General features: G+C 46.1%; 2 protein-coding genes across 7 annotated transcripts in view; one reads left to right on the top strand and one right to left on the bottom strand.

Annotated features, from left to right (window-relative positions):
- STK36 (serine/threonine kinase 36) overlaps positions 1–781 on the bottom strand; it is a 33,372-nt gene extending 32,591 nt beyond the window's left edge. The window contains exons 1-2 of the mRNA XM_084805664.1: positions 662–781; positions 342–482 (exon numbers count right to left, since the gene is read on the bottom strand). Of these exons, the coding sequence (XP_084661790.1) occupies positions 342–482; positions 662–745 (225 nt within the window). The 5' untranslated portion in view covers positions 746–781. The remainder of the gene's footprint in view (positions 1–341; positions 483–661) is intronic.
- Positions 782–10,228: 9,447 nt separating this feature from the next.
- Positions 10,229–21,386, top strand: RNF25 (ring finger protein 25). 6 transcript variants are annotated; one of them, XM_084805702.1, is made up of 11 exons: positions 10,229–10,308; positions 10,629–10,754; positions 11,808–11,882; positions 12,951–13,053; positions 13,139–13,206; positions 14,441–14,510; positions 14,648–14,719; positions 16,410–16,550; positions 17,826–17,915; positions 18,567–18,701; positions 18,984–21,386. In XM_084805702.1, exons 2-11 carry the CDS (start codon positions 10,726–10,728, stop codon positions 19,716–19,718), a joined length of 1,518 nt encoding a protein of 505 aa, XP_084661828.1. In that variant the 5' UTR covers positions 10,229–10,308; positions 10,629–10,725; the 3' UTR covers positions 19,719–21,386. The 6 variants fall into 6 exon arrangements, with proteins under 6 accessions (XP_084661828.1, XP_084661862.1, XP_084661846.1 ...); XM_084805736.1 differs by having other exon boundaries at positions 11,808–11,862; XM_084805720.1 differs by lacking the exon at positions 17,826–17,915.
- Positions 21,387–23,688: the final 2,302 nt, after the last annotated feature.

Genomic DNA, 23,688 nt, shown 5'->3' on the forward strand with positions numbered 1-23,688 from the left:
AGACTCTTAAGAGGTGGGTGTGTTGGGATATTCCTTGGAGAATGCCATTGTGCTGAGAGATCTCAACATGTTAATTTCCAGATGCAGTCTCATGAGCAGGTAGCCGCATCCAGACAGGGTGTGTAATTTAGATAGCTGTCCCCCAGATGGCTGACTCCTGGTCTACCCCTCCTAGGACCTCACTAGGACATACTTGGAATACTATAGACCATTCCATGATGTTGAGCATAATACAGCAGCTTTCAGGCCTTTGCACCTCCTCAGGGACCTTCCACATGGCCAGCAATGCACACTTTTTCCCACCTCCCACACTTAAAATGGATTCCCAGCAAGTGCCTCACCTCTTTATCTGTCTCAAAACTGTCAAGCATCTGGACAATGTTGGGGTGATGGAGTCCCCTCATGATTTCAATCTCTCGCTGCAAATTCTTCAGCTCTTTCTGTGATCGACCCACTTTGGGGATAAACTTCAAGGCCACGACCTGCCAAAGTTAAAAAAAAAAAGTCTGGAAAAATGCCATACTGTATTTTCCCCTCTACCTATTTTTCTGCTCCTGAGAAACTAATTGTGGAACACAGCCCACTGCAGGCTCAGGAATGCACTTCTTATATAGCCTGCCTGCTGAGGGCTGCCACCACTACCCTTCCCTTCTGCTCTTACCTGTGCACTGTATTTGCGACGCCCCTTGTACACCCTTCCAAAAGAGCCTTCTCCAATCATTTCCAACACATGATACCTCTCCATGATGCGAATGTGGGGTGGGATGGGCAGTTGGGGGCTTACAGCCTGAAAGCACAAAGATGGAGACAAAGTTGTTACCAGTTTTGCCCCCCACCCATTCCTCTTGCTAGCATCCATTCATACCAAAACTTCAACAATACCGTCCCTCTCATAGTCATCTTACATCTGTCCTCCTCAATTGCTCCAAATTTCAGACCCCCAGTCCATCACAACTCATGCTATACCCACAGAGGAATGCAGGTTCTATATTGCTCCTGTAACAGAGATCTTGCTCCTTCATTAGATCCAAGTCCCTTGCTGAGCAAGAGGTCCATCATCACTTCTCTTCCATTAATTAGATCCTTCATGAAGATCCCAACTCCCCTGTCACACCAGCAGAGATATTCCACAGTAATTTCCCCATGCCCTTGGCTCCGCCTTCTCCCTGGAATCCTGGTATACTATCCCACAGATCCATCAATATCTTCCTTCCCTGACTTTGGTTTTGGCACTCTTTTTTCTTGGCAGTTTATTGTCCTGCCTCTGGAAACTTCATGGGATTTTAGGATCCAATGCCATGAAAATTCATGTTTTTAAAACCTGAAGAGTCCAGTTTTAAAAGACTATCATGTTTATTGTGGCATAAGCTTTCCCACTACACTTCTTTGGTGTTAGACTTGGAGGGAGCAATCCTACTGGGATAGGCGGCCGCCTCCGAACTCAGAGGCGACCCAATGCAAGGCAGGAGAAGCACGGAGGGGATTGCCCTTCATTTGTGGCTAGACAGCTGATTTTGGCTGTCTAGCCACAGGAAGTCAGAGCAGGGGAAGCAGCAGCCAGACGACATGTTGGATGTGTTGTACCGGATTTCTGACTTCCCCACCCTGGCATGCCCCCAGGAATGCCCCGTTTTCGCCGTTCCATACTCCTCTTCTGAGCACGGAGCCATTCTGTGCTGCCTACAAGGCAGTGCGTGAGGGAGTGAAGGTCAGTTCTCTGGGAACCAACCTCAGAGCACGGGCTCAGAGGTCGGTTCCTGGGAACTGACCTATCCTATGCCCATCTAGCTGCTGACTAGTGGCCATAGGATTGCGCCCTAAGTAACCAAAATCAAACTCTGTAGGTTTTGTTGACTGTTGAAATTATTGGGGGAGGGGAGAGGGGGCCCTTTTTTTTGCCAGCCCCCTGAGCTTTTTTTTAGAAGCCATGGGGGAAGGAGTCAGAGAGGGCTTATCTATTTCATTACGTGCTCCCCTACCTTTCCCCCCATAATTCAAGCACTGGTTTCGCTACAAAAGTCTAAGGGCCAAACTAGATCGGAGACACAAGATCACTTTTACACAACTATTATTATTATTATTATTATATTTATTTATATCCCGCCTTTTTCCCAATACTGGGACTCAAGGCGGCCTTACAACGTTAAAACTGCTACAATTAAAACCTATAAATAGAAATATAAATACAACTGTATAAAAGTTAAAATATAATTAAATCATCAATATTAAAATTGTAAAGATATTAAAACATTAGAAGACAACCAGAACAACAAAAATGGTATCCATACGTCGCATTTTCCCAGGTCCAGACTAGTTATCCCCAAAGGCCTGCCGGAACAAAAAAGTTTTTGCATGCCTGCGAAAACATATAAAGGAGGGTGCCACTCTCACCTCCCTGGGAAGGGAGTTCCAGAGCCTTGGGGCAGCCACCGAGAAGGCCCTCTCCCATGTTCCCACCAGGCATGCCTGTGATGATGGCGGGATGGCGAGAAGGGCTTCCCCTGAAGATCTCAGGGCACGAGTAGGTTCATAAGGGAGAATACGGTCTTTCAGATAACCTGGACCGGAGCCATATAGGGCTTTATAGGACATAACCAGCACTTTGAATTGTGCCTGGAAACAGACTGGGAGCCAGTGAAGCTGTTTTAGCAGGGGTGTTGTATGCTCCCTGTAACCAGCCCCAGTCAGCAGTCTGGCCGCAGTTCTTTGAACCAGCTGAAGTTTCCGAACACTCTTCTGAGGCAGCCCCACATAGAGTGCGTTACAGTAATCCAAACGGGATGTAACTAAGGCATGTGTCACTATGGCCAAGTCAGACATCTCAAGGAACGGGCGCAGCTGGCGCACTAGCTTTAACTGTGCAAATGCACTCCTGGCCACCACTGAAACCAGGCTCAGGGCTGAATCCAGAAGTACACCCAAGCTGCGAACCTGTGTCTTCAGGGGGAGCGTAACCCCATCCAGCACAAGCTGTAGCTCTATTCCTTGATCTACCTTTCGACTGACCAGGAGCACCTCTGTCTTGTCTGGATTAAGCTTCAATTTCTTTGCCCTCATCCAGTCCATTACTGCTGACAGACACTGGTTCAGCACCTCAACATCTTCTTTGGAATTAGATGGAAAAGAGAAGTTGGGTGTCATCAGCGTCCTGGTGACACCAAACCCCAAAACTCCGGACAACCTCCCCCAGTGGTTTCATGTATATGTTAAATAGCATGGGGGACAAAACAGAACCCTGAGGGACCCAACAAGCCAGTGGCCAGGGAGTCGAACAGGAGTCCCCCAGCACCACCTTCTGGGTCCGCCCCTCCAAGAAGGAATGGAGCCACTGTAAAACAGTGCCTCCAAATCCCATCCCAGCGAGGTGGCCCAGAAGGATACCATGGTATCCTTCACTGGTATCATTCACTGAGTATCATTGATACTGAGTAACATGAATATCACTGGTATCATTCACTGAGTATTCACATGGTATCATTCACTGAGAGCCAGTGTGGCGTAGTGGCTAGAGTGTTGGACTGGGAGCCCAGAGATCCGGGTTCTAGTCCCCACTCAGCCATGGAAGCTCACTGGGTGACTTTGGGCCAGTCACAGACTCTCAGCCCAACCTACCTCACAGGATTGTTGCTGTGAGGATGAAAGGGAGAGGAGGAGGATCATGTAAGCCACCTTGGGTTCCTTGCAAGAGGAAAAAAGGCGGGATATAAATGCAATAAATAAAATAAAATAATAAAATAAAATAAAATGGTCGATGGTATCGAAAGCCGCTGAGAGGTCCAGCAGAACCAACAGGGACACACTCCCCCTGTCTAGTTCCCAGCGTAGGTCATCCACCAAGGCGACCAAAGCTGTTTCTGTCCCATAACCGGGTCTGAAGCCAGATTGAAATGGATCTAGATAATCTGTCTAATCCAGGAATCCCGGAGTTGGAAGGCCACCACGCGCTCCAATATCTTGCCCAGAAATGGAATATTGGAGACTGGCTGATAATTATCCAATATAGTGGGGTTCAGGGAGGGCTTTTTTAACAAAGCTCTCACCACCACCTCCTTCAAGCAGGCTGGAATTCTGCCTTGCCTAAGGGAGGCATTAACCACTCCCCTTACCCACTTGGCCAGTCCACCTCTGGCTGCTTTTATGAGCCAGGAAGGGCAAGGATCTAGAACACAGGTGGTGGCTCTCACCTCTCCAAGGATCCTGTCCATATCCTCAGGCTGTACAAATTGAAAAGTATCCAACAACACTGGACAAGCAGGGGCCAAAGTTACATCCTCTAGGTCTGTAGGAACTATAGCGTCCAAGTCAGAGCGGATCCGAGCAATTTTGTCCGCAAAGCGCTAAGCAAATTGTTCACAGCGGGCTGTCGAGGGGTTTAAATTATCCTCTTGCGGGCTAGCGTGTAAAAGACCCCTAACCACTAGAAACAGCTCCGCTGGATGGCTCTTTGCAGATGCAATAGTGGCAGAAAAAAATATTTTCTTTGCTGCCCGTACTGCCACAGAGTAGGCCTTCAAATAGGCTCTAGCCCGTGTTCGATTGGATTCACTCCGAGTTTTCTGCCAACATCGCTCCAGTCGTCTTCTCACTCGTTTCATCATTGCCAGCTCCCTAGAAAACCAGGGTGATGGTGCAGCTCCACTTCGTGAGAGAGGACGCTCAGGAGCGATTGTGTCCACGGCCCTGGTCATTTCTCCATTCCAGAGATCGGCCAGGGCTTCGACAGAATTGCCTGCCAAGGCAACAGGAAAATCCCCAAGAGCCATCAGGAAACCATTCGGATCCATCAGCCTCCTGGGGCGGACCATCTTAATTGGCCCTCCACCCCTGCAGAGGTTCCGAGTGCCAGCAAGTCTAAACCCCACCAGGCAGTGATCTGTCCATGACAACGGAACTATAGAGAGTTCCTCCACTCTCAGATCACTATCACCCCATCCAGCACAAAAAACGAGGTCCAGAGTGTGCCCAGCAGCATGGGCGGGGCCAGATACCTTCTGGGACAGACCCATGGTTGTCATGGCAGACATGAGGTCCTGAGCCGCTCCCGACAGGGCAGCCTCAACATGGATGTTGAAATCCCCCAGCACAACAAGCCGAGGGGTCTCCAACACCAAACCCGAGACTACCCCAGCTAGCTCAGGAAGAGAGACTGTCGAGCAGCGGGGTGGACGGTACACCAACAGAATCCCTATTCTGTCCCGGGCACCCACCTTCAAATACACACACTCGAACCCAGCAGACTGCAGGATAGGGCACCTGGTAAGGGGGATCGAATCATGATAGACCCCTGCCACTCCACCTCCCCGCCCCCCAGGTCTTGCCTGCTGCTGAACAGAGAACCCAGGAGGGCAGAGCTGAGAGAGATTAACACCCCCAGCTTCGTCCAGCCAGGTCTCTGTAATACAAGCCAGGTCAGTGCGCTCATCCAGGATCAAGTCCTGGATAGCAGTTGTTTTACCATTCACTGACCTGGCATTCAGCAGCAGCAGTTTCAACCCAGGGGGTCTGTTGCTAGGGCCATCCAGGTTATTTGAACTGGGGAACAGTTTAGGAACAGTTTAGGAACAGTTTAGGAACAGTTTAGGAACAGTCAGCACCCTATTGTTACACACTCTGCCTTCAGAGTGTGACTGTCTCCCCCCTCCGTATCTCTCTCTGCCCTGTAGAACCGTAATGGCCATTCCCTGGCTCCCAACACCTCCCCCCTTCATTGGAAAACACATATTTAATGCAGGCAGTCCAGCAGGTCACCCTGAGGCAAACAGTCCCCTTCCTTCCTTTCAAGCAGGGGGACAGGCCCTCGCCCTCATGCTCCCCCGAAGTTGCTCCCCCAAAGGGGCAACCCCCTTTGGTGTCACCCCCTTTGGTGTCGCCCCCTTTGGCAACAACACCCGCCAGCGGAGGTCCCACCCCCACCAGGCCTAGGTTTTATGCCCCAGCTCCCACAGGTGTTGCAGCTGGGAGTGGGGTGGTGCTTGGCTGGACCTGGGTCTGCAAGGAGGCAGAGTAGAAGTCCCCCAGGTGGAGGTACAGCTCCCGCAAGCCAGCAGTGGCAAGAGTGCCGGATCCCACCTGCCTTGCAGTACTGAAGGGCTTCCTCTCCTTGCAGCAACAATGGCATCCAACTAGCTGCAACTAGAGGTACTCCACAGCACCATTTTCCCACATTAGCAGCATCCACTTGTTAACTGATTTGGTTGTTTATTCCCTCATCTCATTAATTTACATGTATGGACGGCCCACACCACCCAGGATACTCAGGAGTAGAAACAATCCAAATGAACTGAAAATATTCACTTATATCTAATAAGAGAATAAAAATTACTTAACACTCTAAAACAATAAAAGAAGCTAGTAGCACATTAAAGACTAACGAATTCATTACAGCAAATATTTTACACCACAATAGTTCACAAAAATGTATGCCATAACCAGTTTTTTTAGTCTTTAAAGGTGCCACAAGATCCTCTATTGTTTTTGGGGGGCGAGGGGAATCAAAGCCTACAATTCTACGTGCACTTACTTGGGAACAAGCAACACTAAATTCAGAAGGACTTACTTCCAAATAAATATGCACAGGGCTGCACACTACTCTACACCACCTGGTCCTTTGCCTCTGCTTCCTCTAGACCAAGCCGATAGAGGAACACATGCATTTGAACAGGGAAAAGAGAATTGTGCCTACTACAAAAGCCTAAACCACAATAAGGCTGCAATCCTAGTTTGGTTAGCTAGGGCGATCTGTAGTCCCACTGAATTCACTGGGACTTCCTACTAAATAAATATTTAATTAAAATTTTGGATTTTAATTGAAGTATAAATATGCTGAGGATGGGTAAGTGGGTGCTCTAGACCAACAGCTCCTAGCACTACCACTCAGAAGGCACTGTGCAGCTATTCTGTCTTTTCCTCCTTAACAGACTTTCTGCAGTGAGAAAAAAGATAAAAGTAGCAGGGAAACATGCAGGATTATGATTGGAGCTACTTCCAGATGAGGTTTTTAATCATGTGAAAACGTCCCAAAGAAAAAGAAAATCAAGAAGGCAAGATGGCTGTCTGCTGAGACACTGGAAGCAGCCCAAGAAAGAAGAAAAGCAAAAGGCAACAGTGATAGGGGGAGATATGCCCAATTAAATGCAAAATTCCAGAGGTTAGCCAGAAGAGATAAGGAATTATTTTTAAACAAGCAATATGCAGAAGCGGAAGAAGATAATAGAATAGGAAGGACAAGAGACCTCTTCCAGAAAATTAGAAAAATCGGAGGTAAATTCCAGGCAAAAATGGGTATGATCCAAAACAAAGATGGCAAGGACCTAACAGAAGCAGAAGAGATCAAGAAAAGGTGGCAAGAATATATGGAAGATCAGTATAGGAAGGATAATAATATCGGGGTTAGATTTGACAGTGTGGTCTGTAAGCTAGAGCCAGACATCCTGAAGAGTGAGGTTGAATGGGTCTTAAGAAGCATTGTTAATAACAAGGCAGCAGGAGATGACAGTATCCCAGCTGAACTGTTTAAATTCTTGCAAGATGATGCTGTCAAGGTGATGCATGCCATATGCCAGCAAATTTGGAAAACAAAAGAATGGCCAACAGATTGGAAAAGATCAACTTATATCCCCATACCAAAAAAGGGAAGCACCAAAGAATGTTCAAACTATCTAACAGTGGCACTTATTTCACATGACAGTAAGGTAATGCTCAAGATCTTGCAAGGTAGACTCCAGCAATTCATGGAACGAGAATTGCCAGAGGTACAAGCTCGGTTTAGAAAAGCAGAGGAACTAGAGACCAAATTGCCAATATCTGCTGGATAATGGAGAAAGCCAGGGAGTATCAGAAAAACATCTATTTCTGTTTCATTGACTATTCTAAAGCCTTTGACTGTGCGGATCATAACAAATTGTGGCAAGTTCTTGGTGGTATGGTTCTTGGTATGACCAAGTCATCTTGTCTGCCTCCTGAGGAATCTGTATAACGACCAAGTAGCAACGGTAAGAACAGATCATGGAACAACGGACTGGTTTAAGATTGGAAAAGGAGTACGGCAGGGTTGTATAGTCTCACCCTACCTATTCAACCTGTACGCAGAACACATCATGCGACGTGCTGGGCTTGATGAAGCCAAGGCTGGAGTTAAAATCGCTGGAAGAAACATTAACAATCTCCGATATGCAGATGATACCACTTTGATGGCTGAAAGTGAGGAGGAGCTGAGGATCCTCATGACGAAGGTGAAAGAAGAAAGTGCAAAAGCTGGGTTGCAGTTAAACCTAAAAAAAAACAAGATTATGGCAACCAGCTTGATTGATAACTGGCAAACAGAGGAAGAAAACGTGGAGGCAGTGACAGACTTTGTCTTTCTAGGCACAAAGATTACTGCAGACGCTGACTGCAGCCAGGAAATCAGAAGATGTTTACTTCTTGGGAGGACAGCAATGACGAATCTTGATAAAATAGTGAAGAGCAGAGACATCACACTGACAACAAAGGTCCGCATAGTTCAAGCAATGGTATTCCCCAAGGTATCCTATGGCTGGACCATAAGGAAGGCTGAGCGAAGGAAGAGAGATGTTTTTGAACTGTGGTGCTGGAGGAAAATTCTGAGAGTGCCTTGGACTGCAAGAAGATCAAACCAGTCCATACTCCAGGAAATAAAGCCAGACTGCTCACTTGAGGGAATGATATTAAAGGCAAAACTGAAGTATTTTGGCCACATAATGAGAAGACAGGATACCCTGGAGAAGATGCTGATGCTAGGGAAAGTGGAAGGCAAAAGGAAGAGGGGCCGACCAAGGGCAAGATGGATGGATGATATTCTGGAGGTGACGGACTCGACCTTGGGGGAGCTGGGGGTGGTGACAGCCGACAGAAAGCTCTGGCATGGGCTCGTCCATGAAGTCACGAAGAGTCGGAAGCAACTGACCGAATAAACAACAACCCCCTGCCTCGTTCATGGAATGTTACGATGGTGGGTGTGCAGATATTTTCTTCCATGCATAACCCTCCCATGTTTTCTTACCTCTTCTTCCATCTTTTTTCCTTACCATAGAAAATCCATTAAGGGAAGAAAAGATGGAATTGCTGCACAGTGCTTTCCGATTGCTAGCGTTGAAGCCCTCTATCTGGAGGCAACCAGCGTCTTCCATTTGTAACCCACCTATGTTTTCCCACTGGTTCTTCCATCTTTTTCCATACTGCAGAAAGCCACTAAGGAAGGAAAGATGGAATAGCTGCGCTATGTATTTTTATTGGTAGTGTGATGAGCCCTTCATTTCGAAGCACCCTTAGGGTGCAATCCTATGTGTGTTTAGACAGAAAAAAAGTCCTACAACTCCCAGCATTCTCCAGCCAGCATAGGCTGGCTATGCTGGTTGGGAAATGCTGGGGGTTGTAGGCCTTTTTTCTATCTAAAACATGCACAGGATTGTACCCTTAGTTAATTCCTATTATAAACGACCTTTATAATGACAGTCTGGAAGCAACTTGGAAAGCAACCATGTCTGGACCCCACAAAGAATATTGCATTAGCCTTTAAGGGAGTAGTTCTATGCATGTTTCTACAGAAAAAAGGTCCTACAACTCCCAGCATTCCCAGTCAGCATGGGAGTTGTAGGACTTTTTTTTTCTGTAGAAGCGTGCATAGGAGTAGTGTACAATGTTAGTCTTACACAGAGTAGACCAACAGAAATGAATGAGGCTTAAGTTAGTCATGACTAACTTCGGTCCCATTCATTTGAATGGGTCTACTCTGCATAGGACTAACATTCGATACTACCCTAGGACTGAGCCCTAAGGAGCCACGCAAGCCTCTTTTGTTGTTTTCACAGTGCAGTCCTATACACGCCTTCTAAGAAGCGAATTCCATTAAGTTCAACGGGGCCTGCAATCCTCTACCCACTTACCCGGGAGTAAACTCCACAGAACTCAAGAGGATTAGGATTGCGCGGTTCGTGTTTAAGCCATGTTTAAGCCCACCCCCATCCATTCGCCACCCATCCCTGACGCGGAGCTCCGTCCCACAACTCCTCACCCCGGGCTCACGAAAGGATTCTCCGCATCCACCGCCGGCGGAGGGAGAGGGAATCCGCCTTCGCGAGAGGGCGCGGGCGCTCGGCGCGGGGCGGAGAATCCCAACCAGTTGGTTAGTCCGTTAGCGGCGCAGGCGCAGGCCGGCGGCGTCTCCGAGCGGTTGCTCAGCAACTCCTGGCGCCGGAAGAGAGCGCCGCCCGAGTCGAAGTGGTTCCGTTTCTGGGTAGGCAAGATGGCGGCGGCCGGCGGTGCCGGGGAGCAGGAGGGCGCGGTGGATTGGTAAGAGAGCGAACTGTATCCTGTTCTAGCCTCCGTTTCCTGAGGGGGGTGAAGGACTAACAAGTAACTGGGGTTACCCTTCTTATTCTCCATCCTCGCACCCACCCAGGCTCTCCTTCATTTCTATACCTTCCCTTTCCCAGGCCCTCCATCTCTCCACGCGGGCGGATTTGTTTACTTATGCAGTGCTCGTCATGTAGAAAGCACTTCGTCGTCTTTCGGTTGTTTCCAGCGTTAGCCCTAGTTAGAGTAGAACCGATTAAATGAGTGAGACTTAAGCTAGGCCGACATTGGCTATAACCTTATGTGTTGTTTGTCAGAGGATGAGAAGGAGAGGGATCGCCGTTCTACCAGGGAGACGGAGAGAGATCACAGTTCTTGCCTTTTCAAAGATGGGAAACCAGACCCAGTGACTGGATGAGCAGGGATATGTATCAGTGTCCAAGGTTAATAACAAACTTGCTGTGCTTGGTCAGTCATTTTCTCCTCCTTTCTTTGGAGTTCTTGACAAAATCCTCTGTGTTTTTTTTAAGAATACCAAAAATGTGTGACCTTCTCGCTCCGATCACACATGCTGATTGTGAATCTCCTCTGCTTTAGTTGTTCTAGCTGAGACTCAGATGTAGCCCTAGATCTACACCTTTTTCCTTATGGATATTATAAACATATTCCGTGTAACAGCCTCCCTTTCCAGCAGTATTACAGTTGTGTTTCTGCTCATTGTACAAGAATGTGGCTCTAGAGCCACAGAATCAAAAGAGAAAAGGAAAGCCTTTGGTCCGGTTAGGTACCAAGTGAAGTAGGGTTCTGTAAGAGATATGTCACAGATAAATGTGTGTGTGGTTTTTATTTTCATTAGCAATAGCAAAGCTGCATGTATTGTGCCGATTTAGATTCTGGAATTTTTGCCCTCCCCAGGTGTCCCTCCCCCCCGCTTTCTTTCAGCTAAGCATTTAGTGTCATTTTGTAGCTCAAGTTATTTTATTGGATTGCTACAAGATGCCAGCATTGAGGAATGGGTTATATGCTCCCAAATACTAAGGATCATGTAATTTTCTAATGCGATTTGTGTGTTGCCTATTTTTCTTTAAGACCAGTTTGCATAATAACTGTTAGGAGGAACTGGCCTGCTACAGTAATGCTGTAAAAATATAATGGGTAGTAGCCTATACTGCTGCTGCACCTCCTCTAGTTTTGTTGCGCCAGCAGAATGGCTCACTAGTGCCCCAGGAACTAGCCGTTCCTGAAATAATGCTAGAAATGAGTGGAAATGCTCATTTCCAGAACAGGTCAGCTGAACTCCATTCTGTGAGTGCCACTGACCTGCTCCATACTGGAACTAAGCAATGCTACTCATTTTAGGAACCGCTAGTTCCTCTTGTGCGAGCAGTCTGTTCAGCTAGTGCAGGGCCAGTTTAGAATACTGTACCTTGTGCTGTCCAGACAGGAGAGACCTGAGAAAATCAGCCCCATGTGTAACATAACTTCTTTCTTTTCAGGGCTCTACCTTTAGAGGTGGAAGTCTTGGAGTCCATCTATTTGGATGAGCTGCAGGTGACTAAAGAAAATGGCAGGTATTTGCAGTATTGTTGAATGTGTTGCTGGTTCTTAGATATAAAGCACTGGTAGGGAAACTTTTCCAGCCTGAGGGCCACATTCTCTAATGTCTAACCTTGGAGCTGCATGGCAGCAGTGGATGGGCCACCCCACACTGTCATAACCTATCCACACAAAAGCCCTCCCATTGGAGACCATGGGAGTCTTTTTTTCAAGCCTAACCTGAAATCCGATGGGCAATCCGTCCCTCCCCCCCGGAATCCTCCCTGGCCAGCTCCGCTCCTCGGCGAGTCCATGGAGCTGCTGGCCAGCTCCGGCCACTGGCTGCTGGGACGCAAATGGTGTCCGCACAGCAGACACCATTTGAGTCCCTGTTCTTCAAGTAATAGGCTACGTAAATCTTTACATAGCCTATTACTGCAAAGAACAGGGATGTGAATGGCATAGCGGGCGCCATTTGCGTCCGTGTTCTTTGCAGTAATAGGCTACGTAAAGATTTACATAGCCTATTACTTGAAGAACAGGGACTCAAATGGCATCGGCTATGCCGGATGCTATTTGCGTCCACTGTCCAGGCGCAGCTACGCCCCGCCACCCCCCAAAATCCCCCTGGGATGGACCCGGACCAGCCGCTGCCAGGTAAGTTCCATCTCAGGGGGATTTGGGGGGGGGTAGTCCATGAAACCAGTCCCTGGTGCCAAAAAGGTTGGGGACCACTGTTCTAGAGCCTGATTCTTAGTGTAGGAGGCTGTAAACGATCCCCTGCCTTCTTCATACCCTGTTTCGGAGTCAAGTTACCCTGTCCTACACACATTCTGAATATTTGCAGCCCATGATTCATGTTGGGATCTCATCCAGAAGTCTTAGTTACTTCTCTTTCCTCCTGATGTTGAATACCCACATTCTGAAACATCATCTTGGTAAGAATACAGGACGCGTGTGTGTAAGGTCTGTTATTTGCATACTTTAGTCTCCTTTCAACCTAAGAGAGGAAGGCACTTCCACCAACCTTTCTGCTTCATTTTCCCTTCATTAGTGCTGTTACCTGACAACTGACCCTGACTTGAGCCTTCCTCCAACCCTAGGTCTGTGCCTTGGGAAATTTCCATCACCCTACATCCAGCAACTGCAGAAGACCAAGATTTGCAGTATGTCTGTTTCACTCTTGTGCTGTCTGTGCCTCTTAAGGTAAAGCCCTGTTTGCCCTGTATGGCCATTTTGCCACGGCATGTAGCTGTACTGTTCATTTTTACATAGCTTTCTTTCTTTTTAGTATCCAAATGAAGTGCCAAAGATAGCCATTCTGAATCCTCGAGGACTATCGGATGAGCAAATCCAAAAGTAAGTGTGTTTTGATAAACTTGATCTTTCAGTTCAGTACAAAGAGTAGTAGCATAATTTTTGTTTGGTCTGTTGCACACTTTTATTCAAAGAGGGGTTTCTGATAATTTGCTTTGCCTTTGTGATATTATGTGAAATGTGTATTATGCAGCTCTTTTCTTTATTTATGGCTATGCTGTGGAGGAGAGGGATCAAGCTGTTGCTATGTTACTGATTTGGGGAAGAAGAAAAAAAACTGCACAGCAAGACTCCAAATTGTAGTCATATATACAGCATGTACTTTTGGGTTAATTGTGGTGTTTATGTGTAAAGGTTGGGGGAAATACAGTTAAATCGTACCTTTCTGAAAGAAGTTATTGATTGAAGTTACTGAAGAGACTAGGGAGATAATGTATCCTGAGGCACAAAACACACATCCAAAACAAGGTCCCCAACTTCCACGTCTCTTCTGGGTTCTCGTAAACTCTTCTAGTTTATGAGAACCTAAAAGTGTCTTGCCCTTTCCGCTGTTTCCCCCAGAGGGGCCCCTGAAAAGCCAGGCAATCCTAAATTGCTGTTGCCATTGGCCAAATGCATCTCCATCCTGGGGTAAGTTGGGAGGAGTCTTGCATTACCCAAGCCACTGCCACAGGGTCACTCATCCCATGTTAATGACAGCCTGGCAGTGTGGGGTTCCTTCACTGTTCTTGTTCCATAGCAACAGCAGTCTAACTATGTGGCACATCATACTAGGATATGCAATCGCTTTAGTTCCTTCAGTTGTCCTAGCACCATTTTTAATGTATTCAGAAGTATTTACTGTAGAAGATGGGATAGCAGGCTTGAAGCTGTGGCCCATTAGACTAATCTGCATTTTCATGCAGTTCGGGAGGCAGAAAACGTAACATCTTTTAAGAACCTCCTGAGAACACACCTTTTCACACAGGCTTTCCCTGGGCTGTAACCGTTGCTGGGTTTTACTTTGGTTTTATGTGATACTTTTAAACTTGTAAAAGTTTTATATGATGTCTTGCTAGCTGTATTTTATGGTTTTAATTGTGAACTGCCCAGAGAGCCTCAGCTGTGGGGCAGCATAAAAATGTAATAAAATTAAAATAATCATATACTTGTGTTAGTGTTCAGCTTGTCATTGCAACTGGCTGATTTAGCCATCCCTTTAAATGTTGCCCTCTGAACTCTGTGGATATCTATCCTATTCTTCTCCTGACATCCCTCTTCTTTGCCCCCATTCTAGGATTTCACAGACACTACAATGTGTTACTGAGGCCCGACTGGGTACAGCTATGCTATATGAGCTAATAGAGGTAAGAGAACAGAAAGGAAAGAGAAGCCAGCTAGATCTGGAAAGCTGTCCAGACCCATAGATGGGGGATAGTTCTGACTCGGGCTGTTTGTGGGTTTAGTGTGTAAAATGACACACTGGCTCTCCCTCTCTTCACAGAAAGGAAAGGAAATCCTTACCGACAATAACATCCCTCATGGGCAGTGTGTAATTTGCATGTATGGCTTTCAGGTAAGGATTGCAAGGATTGGAACTTTGTTCTCTCACATGGTTGGATCCAGAAGAATTAATAGCATTGATATGGCAAGTAGGCATAGTCCTTTGATGGTGGGGCTCACTCATGAAGAATGTCAGAATGAGAACCTGTTGGGATATCTATAGTGATCAGCTTTAGGCAGGAGAGGGAATCAGATGTGATTTTATAGCTGGAAGCACAAGAAAACCAGGTAGACTGGTTTTCATAAGTTCTACACAGTGGTAAGATAAGAAACATGATTGGGCTTCATGCCATGTAATGACTGGATTGATATTGTACTGAGTTTCCCAGCATGCTTTATCTCCAGCTAAGCTAAAAAAGTGATTCTGTGTTTCATCCTTATTTTCTCACCATGTAACAGCTCTTTGCAATATAACTGTATCCTGCTGAAAATAATCATTCTTTGTCAAGCATGCTCACTTTCTGTATTTGTCAGATATCTTGTCAGAAATTAAAGAAGCTTGCCTTTCTAATTGGAAAATCCGTGATGCTGCAAACTTTAGAACCTGTCACCAGTTGACAAGACGGTCAAGGCAATGGTGGCTAACAGCCACAGAAAGAAGAGTTGTATAGGATCCACAGGCATGCATACACACCCTCCTTACCCCCAAACAGCAATTTTATGTTTTGCCTAACATGCAGTGTTTCTGAATTTTCAGAATTGTCTGGCAGATAAGACCAATAGATGTACCTATGTGTAGCAGATTAACCACACAATTGTCAAAAAGCCATTGTTACCCAAAGTGAATGGTTGAGCAGCTACTTTCAGCATCTTATGCCTGTCTTCCCTTCTTGGGAAGCTGGGGGGCAAGAACCCTGTGACCTTAGTTCTCAAGATGCTAGCTTATGCATCCTGATAATGTTAAAACGCATTTCTATAATATATAGTATATATTACAGCATTTCTATAATATTAAAAAGAGCATTGCACATATTACAGTAATCTTTGCATTAACACTGTGAGGCAGGGCAGTACCATTAGCTTGGATCTAAAGTCCATTCTGCCTTCTGTTCTCACATATGAGGAGGTTGCCAATTTTAATTTCCACCACATTGTAACATGCTTGCGCGTGCGTGCACACACCAGTGTGGCACATTGCATGCCATTCTGGAGTGCCCCATCCCCAAAAGCAGCTTTTAACGAAGGGAAGCAAAGTGCTGCAGTGGGAATGGCAGGTAGGAAAGCCCCTGTACATGTGCAAAATAACACACAGTGTAATGTATACTGACACAATGCTCAACATAATGATCCAGTTTGCATGTCAAAGCAGTAGATTGTGAGTTGATTAACCCGCGGGGGGCACTGCCAGCCAGCCACTTCAGCATACTGGAAACAACCTCTGATCAGCCTGATTGGAGGTTGTCAACATGAGGTGCAAACCCTGACTGATGGGTTATTTAGGGGCTAAAAGCAGCCATTAACCCATGATTTGTTGTTGGGTTAACCACTGCATTGTTTAGCTGTAAACAACCCGTCAGTCTGGGTTCGCATGTCACACTGACAACCTCCAATTGGGGCAATTGGAGGTTGTTTATAGTATGCGGAAGTGGCTCACATGCAGTGCACGTCCTGGCAAATCGTAGGTTAATTAACCCACAATTTTCCACTGTGAGATGTGAACTGGCCCATTGTATTCATGGGAATCTTTGTCTCCCACTGTGTAGGAGAATGAAGCTTTCACTAAGACTCCATGCTACCACTACTTCCATTCACGTTGCCTTGCCAGTTATATAGAGCACATGGAGGAGGAGATTCGTGTACAGAAGAAGGAAAGAGTACAGCCTTTGACACGTATACCAAAAGAGGTAATGGTCCGTTGTCTGTTCACCACAACAGCTTCTAGCAGTTCACCTACTTTCCCCAGAGATGGTTTCAGAGACTGGGGCAATATTTCCAGTTATGGCATGGTGACATACGGACAAGGTTTCCCACTCTAGATGTCAAAAAGCTTCCCCTTGTCCAGTGTCATGCATGCTTTCTCATTTGTAGGTTCTTTTGTCTAGTGAGAACAGAGCTGTGATCAATAGGCAAAGTCTGAGAATCTGGTTTAAAGATCCTGAGAGATAATATATCTACCCCTGCTCCAGCCACTATAAAGTATTACAGATCTGTAGGTGGTGTTCACAGCTCCAGTACAGATGAACAAAAAATACATGTGCGCTCTGTATTCTTGAAGAACACATGTACCAGAATTCCTGATAGGAAAGATTATGAATGGATCAAAAACTATTGGTGGTGGGAGAAGGAGGAGAGTAATTTTGTCTCTGGGTAATAATGCTATTTTGCATATATAAGTTACACAAGAAATAAAATTTTCTCTCCCCCCCCCCCCCCCATTGAACAGATTTGTGGCAGGGTTGTTAGTGATGAATTTCTAGTGTGGAGCCATTTTTGCACTAGTTTTGATGTAACTTACTGTTGTATTAAGAAGGCCTAGTAGTATCTAAGAAGTCAACTTGAATGATGAACATCTGTGTCATGAAACTAAAGTAGCTCTCAGAAGGCCTGGATGTTGAGTTCAGGATCTAGGCCAGGGGTGGGCAACTTTGGGAGGCTCAGGAGCCATGTTCGCCCCTTGGAGCACCCTGCCCACCACCACCACCTCAGTGGGCTGCAGTCTGCAGGGCACCCCCAAAATATTTAACAATAAAAATAAAAAAATAGGAAAAATGGCATCACTAGCACTGTAGAGCACCAAAAGGGTCAAATGTAACTTGCTTATAAGCTACATTTTAGCACTCCATAGTGACTTTTGCCCTTAAAAAATATTTTTTATCATTTCAGGATGCCCTGTAAATCTGTGTGGCCAGCATGTGCCAGCACAGTAGGGGGCATTTGCTGCCCACGGGCTATTTATTACACACCCTTATCAAGGCTGTCCCAGTAACATTATGTTCATCTTTTGCTGATAATTATGGACTTGAGTGCGAAAGTTCCCCTGAAGTGAAGGGCAGTTTATCGGAAAGTTGCTACCCCCTAAGGCAGAGCACTGGCAGAGTATGTGGACAGTAATCAAATATTCCACGTCTGGGTCTAGCTCAAGCTTAAGGTGGTTGCTGTCGTTACCTTCTCCTGTGCAGGAAATTGAAGTGCAGTGCCCTGTGTGCAGAGAGCCTTTGGTATACGACCTTGCAACGCTGCAAGCAGCACCGCCACCACAGCAGCCCATGGTAAGGAAACATGCTGAAGGGATCTTTCATGTGGCATCCCTCTAAATGATGCAGGCATCCGCTACATTCAATAACCCTTTCACTGATTAGTCCCGTTAGGCAACCACATCTCTCTAAATAAGCTATGCTGAGTTATTTCCAAGCAGTCACATGCATGGTGTTCTGTGCTCCTGCAAAGTGTGGTTGGTTGGATGGGTACTAGAAAAATGGTGGATTGTACTTCCGCAGCTAATCCACAGCTGATGAGCAAAGTCTGATAGATGTGTGGAGAAACTGAGTGGCAAACCATCCACAACCATAACACAAGGACATTCATTCATTCTCCCTCCCTCCCTCCCTCTCTTCCCTCCCTCCCTCTCTCTCTTCCCTCACCCTCCTGTGCTTCCTCATTCCCATTACACAGTAAAAAGTAGATTTAGTCAGGGGTTTAAAAACACTGAATTTGGTATATTCTCAACCATTTATATATGGCTATAATTGTTCTCACTTACACGGTTGTCCATGCTTCGCCCTTCTGGGAACATAGCCAGTGTCTCTTGCATGCTTTGCTTGCAATATGGATCTTTCCAAAAGGCATGTAGCAGGTTTGCAGGGCAGAGCCAGAAGACTCCATTCTTGCTAGCTACCTGATTATGTGTCTCTTCCCATCAGGAGGTATACCAACCTGACACACAGACACTGCTATACAGAGAGCAGCTGCGCCTGATCTACCAGAAACAACAGGAGAAAGGCGGCATTATTGACCCCGAGGCAGAGAGAAATCGTTACTTCATTAGCCTGCAAAAGGTTAGTGGCCACCAAGGGCTATCGAGAGGATACCACTAGAGAGGGCTTTCATATTTACATCCCAGGAAGTCCCTTAAAGTGCTGTTAACTCTTATTGGTAGCTGTATTTTGCAGCATACTGTGGTGAGGGGTTTATTGTAACAGGCAAGCTTGGGGAATATGAATTCGATGACACCAATATTTTGCTCCTCCTGTAAGATCTTTTCCATTCATAGGCTAGGAATCAAACTATGTCAGGTGTATGTGTTTTCTGCCCTACATCTTGGCTTCTTTTCTTCTCAGCCCTCAGGTGCCACTGATCATGAACATATAGCCATTTCAGAAAATGTCATGGATGCTGAGAAGGAACCGAAGCCACCAGCAGGCTCAGAACATACTCAGGAAACTGCAAAGGCTGTTCCACTGAGGAATGAGCCTGAAAAATCAGAGAGACCATCTATTACCTTACATCACCACAGCAAGAGAGAGAGGACTCAAGGGGAGAAGCCATCTTTACGAGGCCCTGGCTGGCAACTGCATTACAAGCCGCTGGAGACACCAGCAGAAACTCGTCTCCTTGCTGTTGAGGGAGAATCCAGAGGCTTCAGTAGGAGACCCAACTGGAGGAAGGAGAGAGGGCAGTGGAGCTCTGGGAGATACAGCCAAGACTTCCAAAAATCTTGTAGCAAAGACTGTGTGTCTTCATTCACAGATAAAAAAGAGCTGTGCACCAGAGGTGTCTCACCAGCCAAAGAGGGAACGTATTTGAGAGAGGAAAAGAATGTTGTAGGGAAATGGACACCAGCACAGAAAAGTCTTGTCCAAGACAGAGAGGAAGACAATGTGGAGGTTAGCCGTAGTGAGTTCAGGGGGCCAGCCAAGTGGCAGAGTCAGCATGCAATGCAGGATAGCAGGCGATGGGAAAAGACCAAGAGCAGAGAACGTGGATCTTATCCTAAAGTGCCAAGAGGCCGGGGACGGTCTAGGCCAAACTCAAGGAGAGAGCCACATAGCCAAGAGACTGAGGGAGGCTCCTAGCAGGCAGTAGTTGAGGCTAGAGGGGCCTTTTCAAGGGGAGAACAGTGACAATTTTGTGCTGTCAACCATTGGCCTCGGAATTATCTTAGGAAAAAACAGAGCTGTCTTGGAAATTCTCCTCCAGGGCATGGGTGGTCTACATCTTGTGGAGTAGCATGAACTTTGTAAGGAATATGCTATTTTTGGAGATCAGAATGCTGCTTAGGGACTGTGGTACCTAATAACTATAGTGGGCAATAAAAGATAGCCAAACACTGGTGGACATGGATAAATTGTAGGAACTTCTAGCAAATTAGCATTGTTGCAGAGGTGGGGAGGTTAAATCCCTTAACTAAAAGGGCAGGCTTGAAAAATATACTATTAGATATAACACTTTTGAAAATATACTGTTAAAAATACCAGAGGGAGTACAGGTCTCCCTGTTTACTGTCCAGGGTACGGATATGACTTGCCATATTTCTTGCCATTAATAGTATTACTGGTGCTACACATGGCATGATGATAGCATTGGTATCTGAAAAGAGTGCGCTTGAGTCAACATAGGCTTAGCAACAATTATATATGAGATTCGGTTATGTGCTATATAAAAGAAGGTCTTGTGTTGAACCCCAGAAAGCTGTGGCCAGATTGAATGCTGGGAAGTAGGTCTGCCACTGACTGCTTATAGTGGGTTGAGATTCACTGGCAGCTAACTATGAACTGTAAACACTGAATGCGCCCAATCCAGAAGGCCCTTAACTTACTAGGTGATGAAATACTTGCTCTTCCCATCTCTGGGGTAGGTGGATTTTGAGATAAAGAGCCTTTGTGTCAACCCCTTCAGTTCCAGGTGCCAGCTTATCAGAAGCTACAGAGACAACACAGAGGCTCTTCTCTTTGCTTGTTATCACATATTTGACTGATACCCAACAATGATCCCTTGATTGTGATATGATCTCTAGCAGGGTTTGAGCCTCAGTGTAGGACTATGTTTTGGATCCTGTCATCTTTAGTCCAAGTATGTTCTGGCCAACCTTGGAGTTAGAGAAATCATGCTGGACAACCTGATTTATTTATTTATTCTGGTCTTATAACCATGCATGTGGCACATGCACACTGTGTTCAAGAACTGCTCTGTTCTCTACTAAGGTGGGAAATACCTTCTACCAACTTATTCCCAGGCTACCCAATCCCTGTCATTTCTCTTAACAAAGTGCAGCCCTTGCCTTCATGGATGCTTCTGCTCAGAAGACCAGCTTGTAGCAGGTGTGTGTAAAAATTGGAGCGAACCTTTCCCCCCCACTGGTGAATTGCCATTTTACCACATATTTATGGTCCACCCCTTGGGCTGTGTGAAAGTACTTAAGCTGCTTACTTCCTTGTACATCTGTAAAGAACACTTATTTTTCTCCCAATGGAAGCTTTGACATCTGACCTCATAATTTTTCTTTTCTTGTATAAACATGTATTCATGTTTATCAGTTCATACTAGAGACTGAAGCATGTCATTACTGACTTGTCATCACGTGCACACACTCTCCCCTCCCCACACACACACCCATGTACACATTTGAGTAGCTGGGCCCATCAAAGATTTGACATGAGATTAACCTACCTCCTAGATCTGTGGTGAAATGGAGTTTGTGGTGATGTGATGCAAATGTGTATTAAAAGCAATCTGAGTAAACTAGCTTATGAGTCTTTTTCATGGATGAAGAATATTGTGCTGTATCAGACTAGACCAGCCCGTTCCACAATATCGACTCCCACAATATCACCTCTGAGCTATGACCCAAGCAGTTTAGGATTTCATTGTTTAAAAGAGGCACTTTGGGATTGTAAATGGAAGTCACTTGAGTCCTAATGTGAACACTGGAGTGCTGGATTCATGTGCTTTTGGTAAACTGAACTTGGGAGGCTGCTACATTCTGTACCTGTTGAAGCACCTGGATTGTCGTTAATGGTAGCCCACATAGAGCGTATTATGTGGCAGTGTAACCTTGAAGTTATAAAAGCATGAGTAACAGCACCTAGATTTTGCTCAGCTAGAAAGATTGCAGCCATCTTGCTAGATGCTGAACAACATTTCTGAACATTGTTGTAATATAGACTTCTAGATACAGATCCAGCAGTACCCTAAGGCTATAAATCAGAGGGGCCTGGGAGGATGAACACCACCTATTATAAGTGTCCCTCTTTCTCCTTTTATCCAGTCCCTGAGAATGGCCAGACAGACACTGAATAAGCACAAAGACTGCAGGACCTGGGGCAGATGGGGAAAAAAGGACTGGTTGTTGGCCTACTGCTCTCTATATCTGCAAATCCTCACCTAGTGCACCTTATGAATGCTGATGAGGGGTGGGGGAAAGCTGTAACTCTGCGTGATTCTCCCCATCGCAATTAGAGATGGTTCCTGAAAGATGAGCAGGTACTCCAGTCACCATCATCTATGACCTTCCTACTAAGATAGAGCAGAACCACTCAACCTTCTGGTCAGCGTTATTAAAAGTGTCGGATTGAGAGACTAATTGTTCTGTATACAGAGACTGTCAATCACATGAGTAGTCTCATACCAAGATTAGAACTGGAAGAGAAACTGCAAGTATTTTGTTGTTCAGTCATTAAGTCGTGTCCGACTCTTCGTGACCCCGTGGACCATAGCACGCCAGGCCTTCCTGTCCTCCGCTCTCTCCCGGAGTGTGCACAAATTCATGTTCATTGCATCGGTGATGCTATCTAGCCATCTCATCCTCTGCCGTCCCCTTCTCCTTTTGCCTTCGATCTTTCCCAGCATCAGGGTCTTTTCCAGTGAGTTCTCTCTTCTCATTTTTTGTTGTTGTTTATTCCGCCAGTCGCTTCCGACTCTTCGTGACTTCATGGAACAGCCCACGCCAGAGCTTCCTGTCGGCCGTCGCCACCCCCAGCTCCCCCAAGGTCGAGTCCGTCACCTCCAGAATATCATCCTTCCACCTTGCCCTTGGTCGGCCGCGCTTCCTTTTGCCTTCCACTTTCCCTAGCATCAGCATCTTCTCCAGGGTATTCTGTCTTCTCATTGTGTGGCCGAAGTACTTCAATTTTGCCTTTAATATCACTCCCTCAAGTGAGCAGTCTGGCTTTATTTCCTGGGGTATGGACTGGTCTGATTTTCTTGCAGTCCAAGGCACACTCAGAATTTTCCTCCAGCACCACAGTTCAAAAGCATCTCTCTTCCTTCGCTCAGCCTTCCTTATGGTCCAGCCATAGGTTACTACGGGGAATACCATTGCTTGAACTATACAGACCTTTGTTGTCAGTGTGATGTCTCTGCTCTTCACTATTTTATCAAGATTTGTCATTGCTGTCCTCCCAAGAAGTAAACGTCTTCTGATTTCCTGGCTGCAGTCAGCTTCTGCAGTAATCTTTGCGCCTAGAAAGACAAAATCTGTCACTGCCTCCACGTTTTCTCCCTGTATTTGCCAGTTATCAGTCAAGCTGGTTGCCATAATCTTGTTTTTTTTGAGGTTTAACTGCAACCCCACTTTTGCACTTTCTTCTTGCACCTTCGTCATGAGGATCCTCAGCTCCTCCTCGCTTTCAGCCATCAAAGTGGTATCATCTGCATATCGGAGATTGTTAATGTTTCTTCCAGTGATTTTAACTCCAGCCTTGGCTTCATCAAGCCCAGCACGTCGCATGATGTGTTCTGCGTACAGGTTGAATAGGTAGGGTGAGACTATACAACCCTGCCATACTTCTTTCCCAATCTTAAACCCGTCCGTTGTTCCATGGTCTGTTCTTACCATTGCTACTTGGTCGTTATACAGATTCCTCAGGATTTATACAGATTCCTCTTCTCATTAGGTGGCCAAAATATTTGAGCTTCTGTATCTGTCCTTCCAATGAGCAGTCAGGGTTGATTTCATTTAGGATTTACCGATTTGACCTCCTTGCAATCCAGGGGACTCGTAAGAGTCTTCTCCAGCACCTCAGTTCGAAAGCATCAATTCTTCGG

This window comes from Heloderma suspectum, chromosome 1 (genome assembly GCF_057233095.1).
Source record: "Heloderma suspectum isolate Gila_16-S chromosome 1, 16-S_ref, whole genome shotgun sequence".
NCBI classification, from domain to species: Eukaryota; Metazoa; Chordata; class Lepidosauria; order Squamata; family Helodermatidae; genus Heloderma; species Heloderma suspectum.

Bases quoted from the DNA above. Each gene is read 5' to 3' on its own strand.
- RNF25 (XM_084805691.1), top strand. From the start codon at position 10,262: ATGGCGGCGGCCGGCGGTGCCGGGGAGCAGGAGGGCGCGGTGGATTG. The intron at 13,207-14,440 runs GTAAGTGTGTTT...CCCCCATTCTAG, and splicing joins TCGGATGAGCAAATCCAAAA to GATTTCACAGACACTACAAT. The intron at 18,702-18,983 runs GTTAGTGGCCAC...TTTTCTTCTCAG, and splicing joins ACTTCATTAGCCTGCAAAAG to CCCTCAGGTGCCACTGATCA.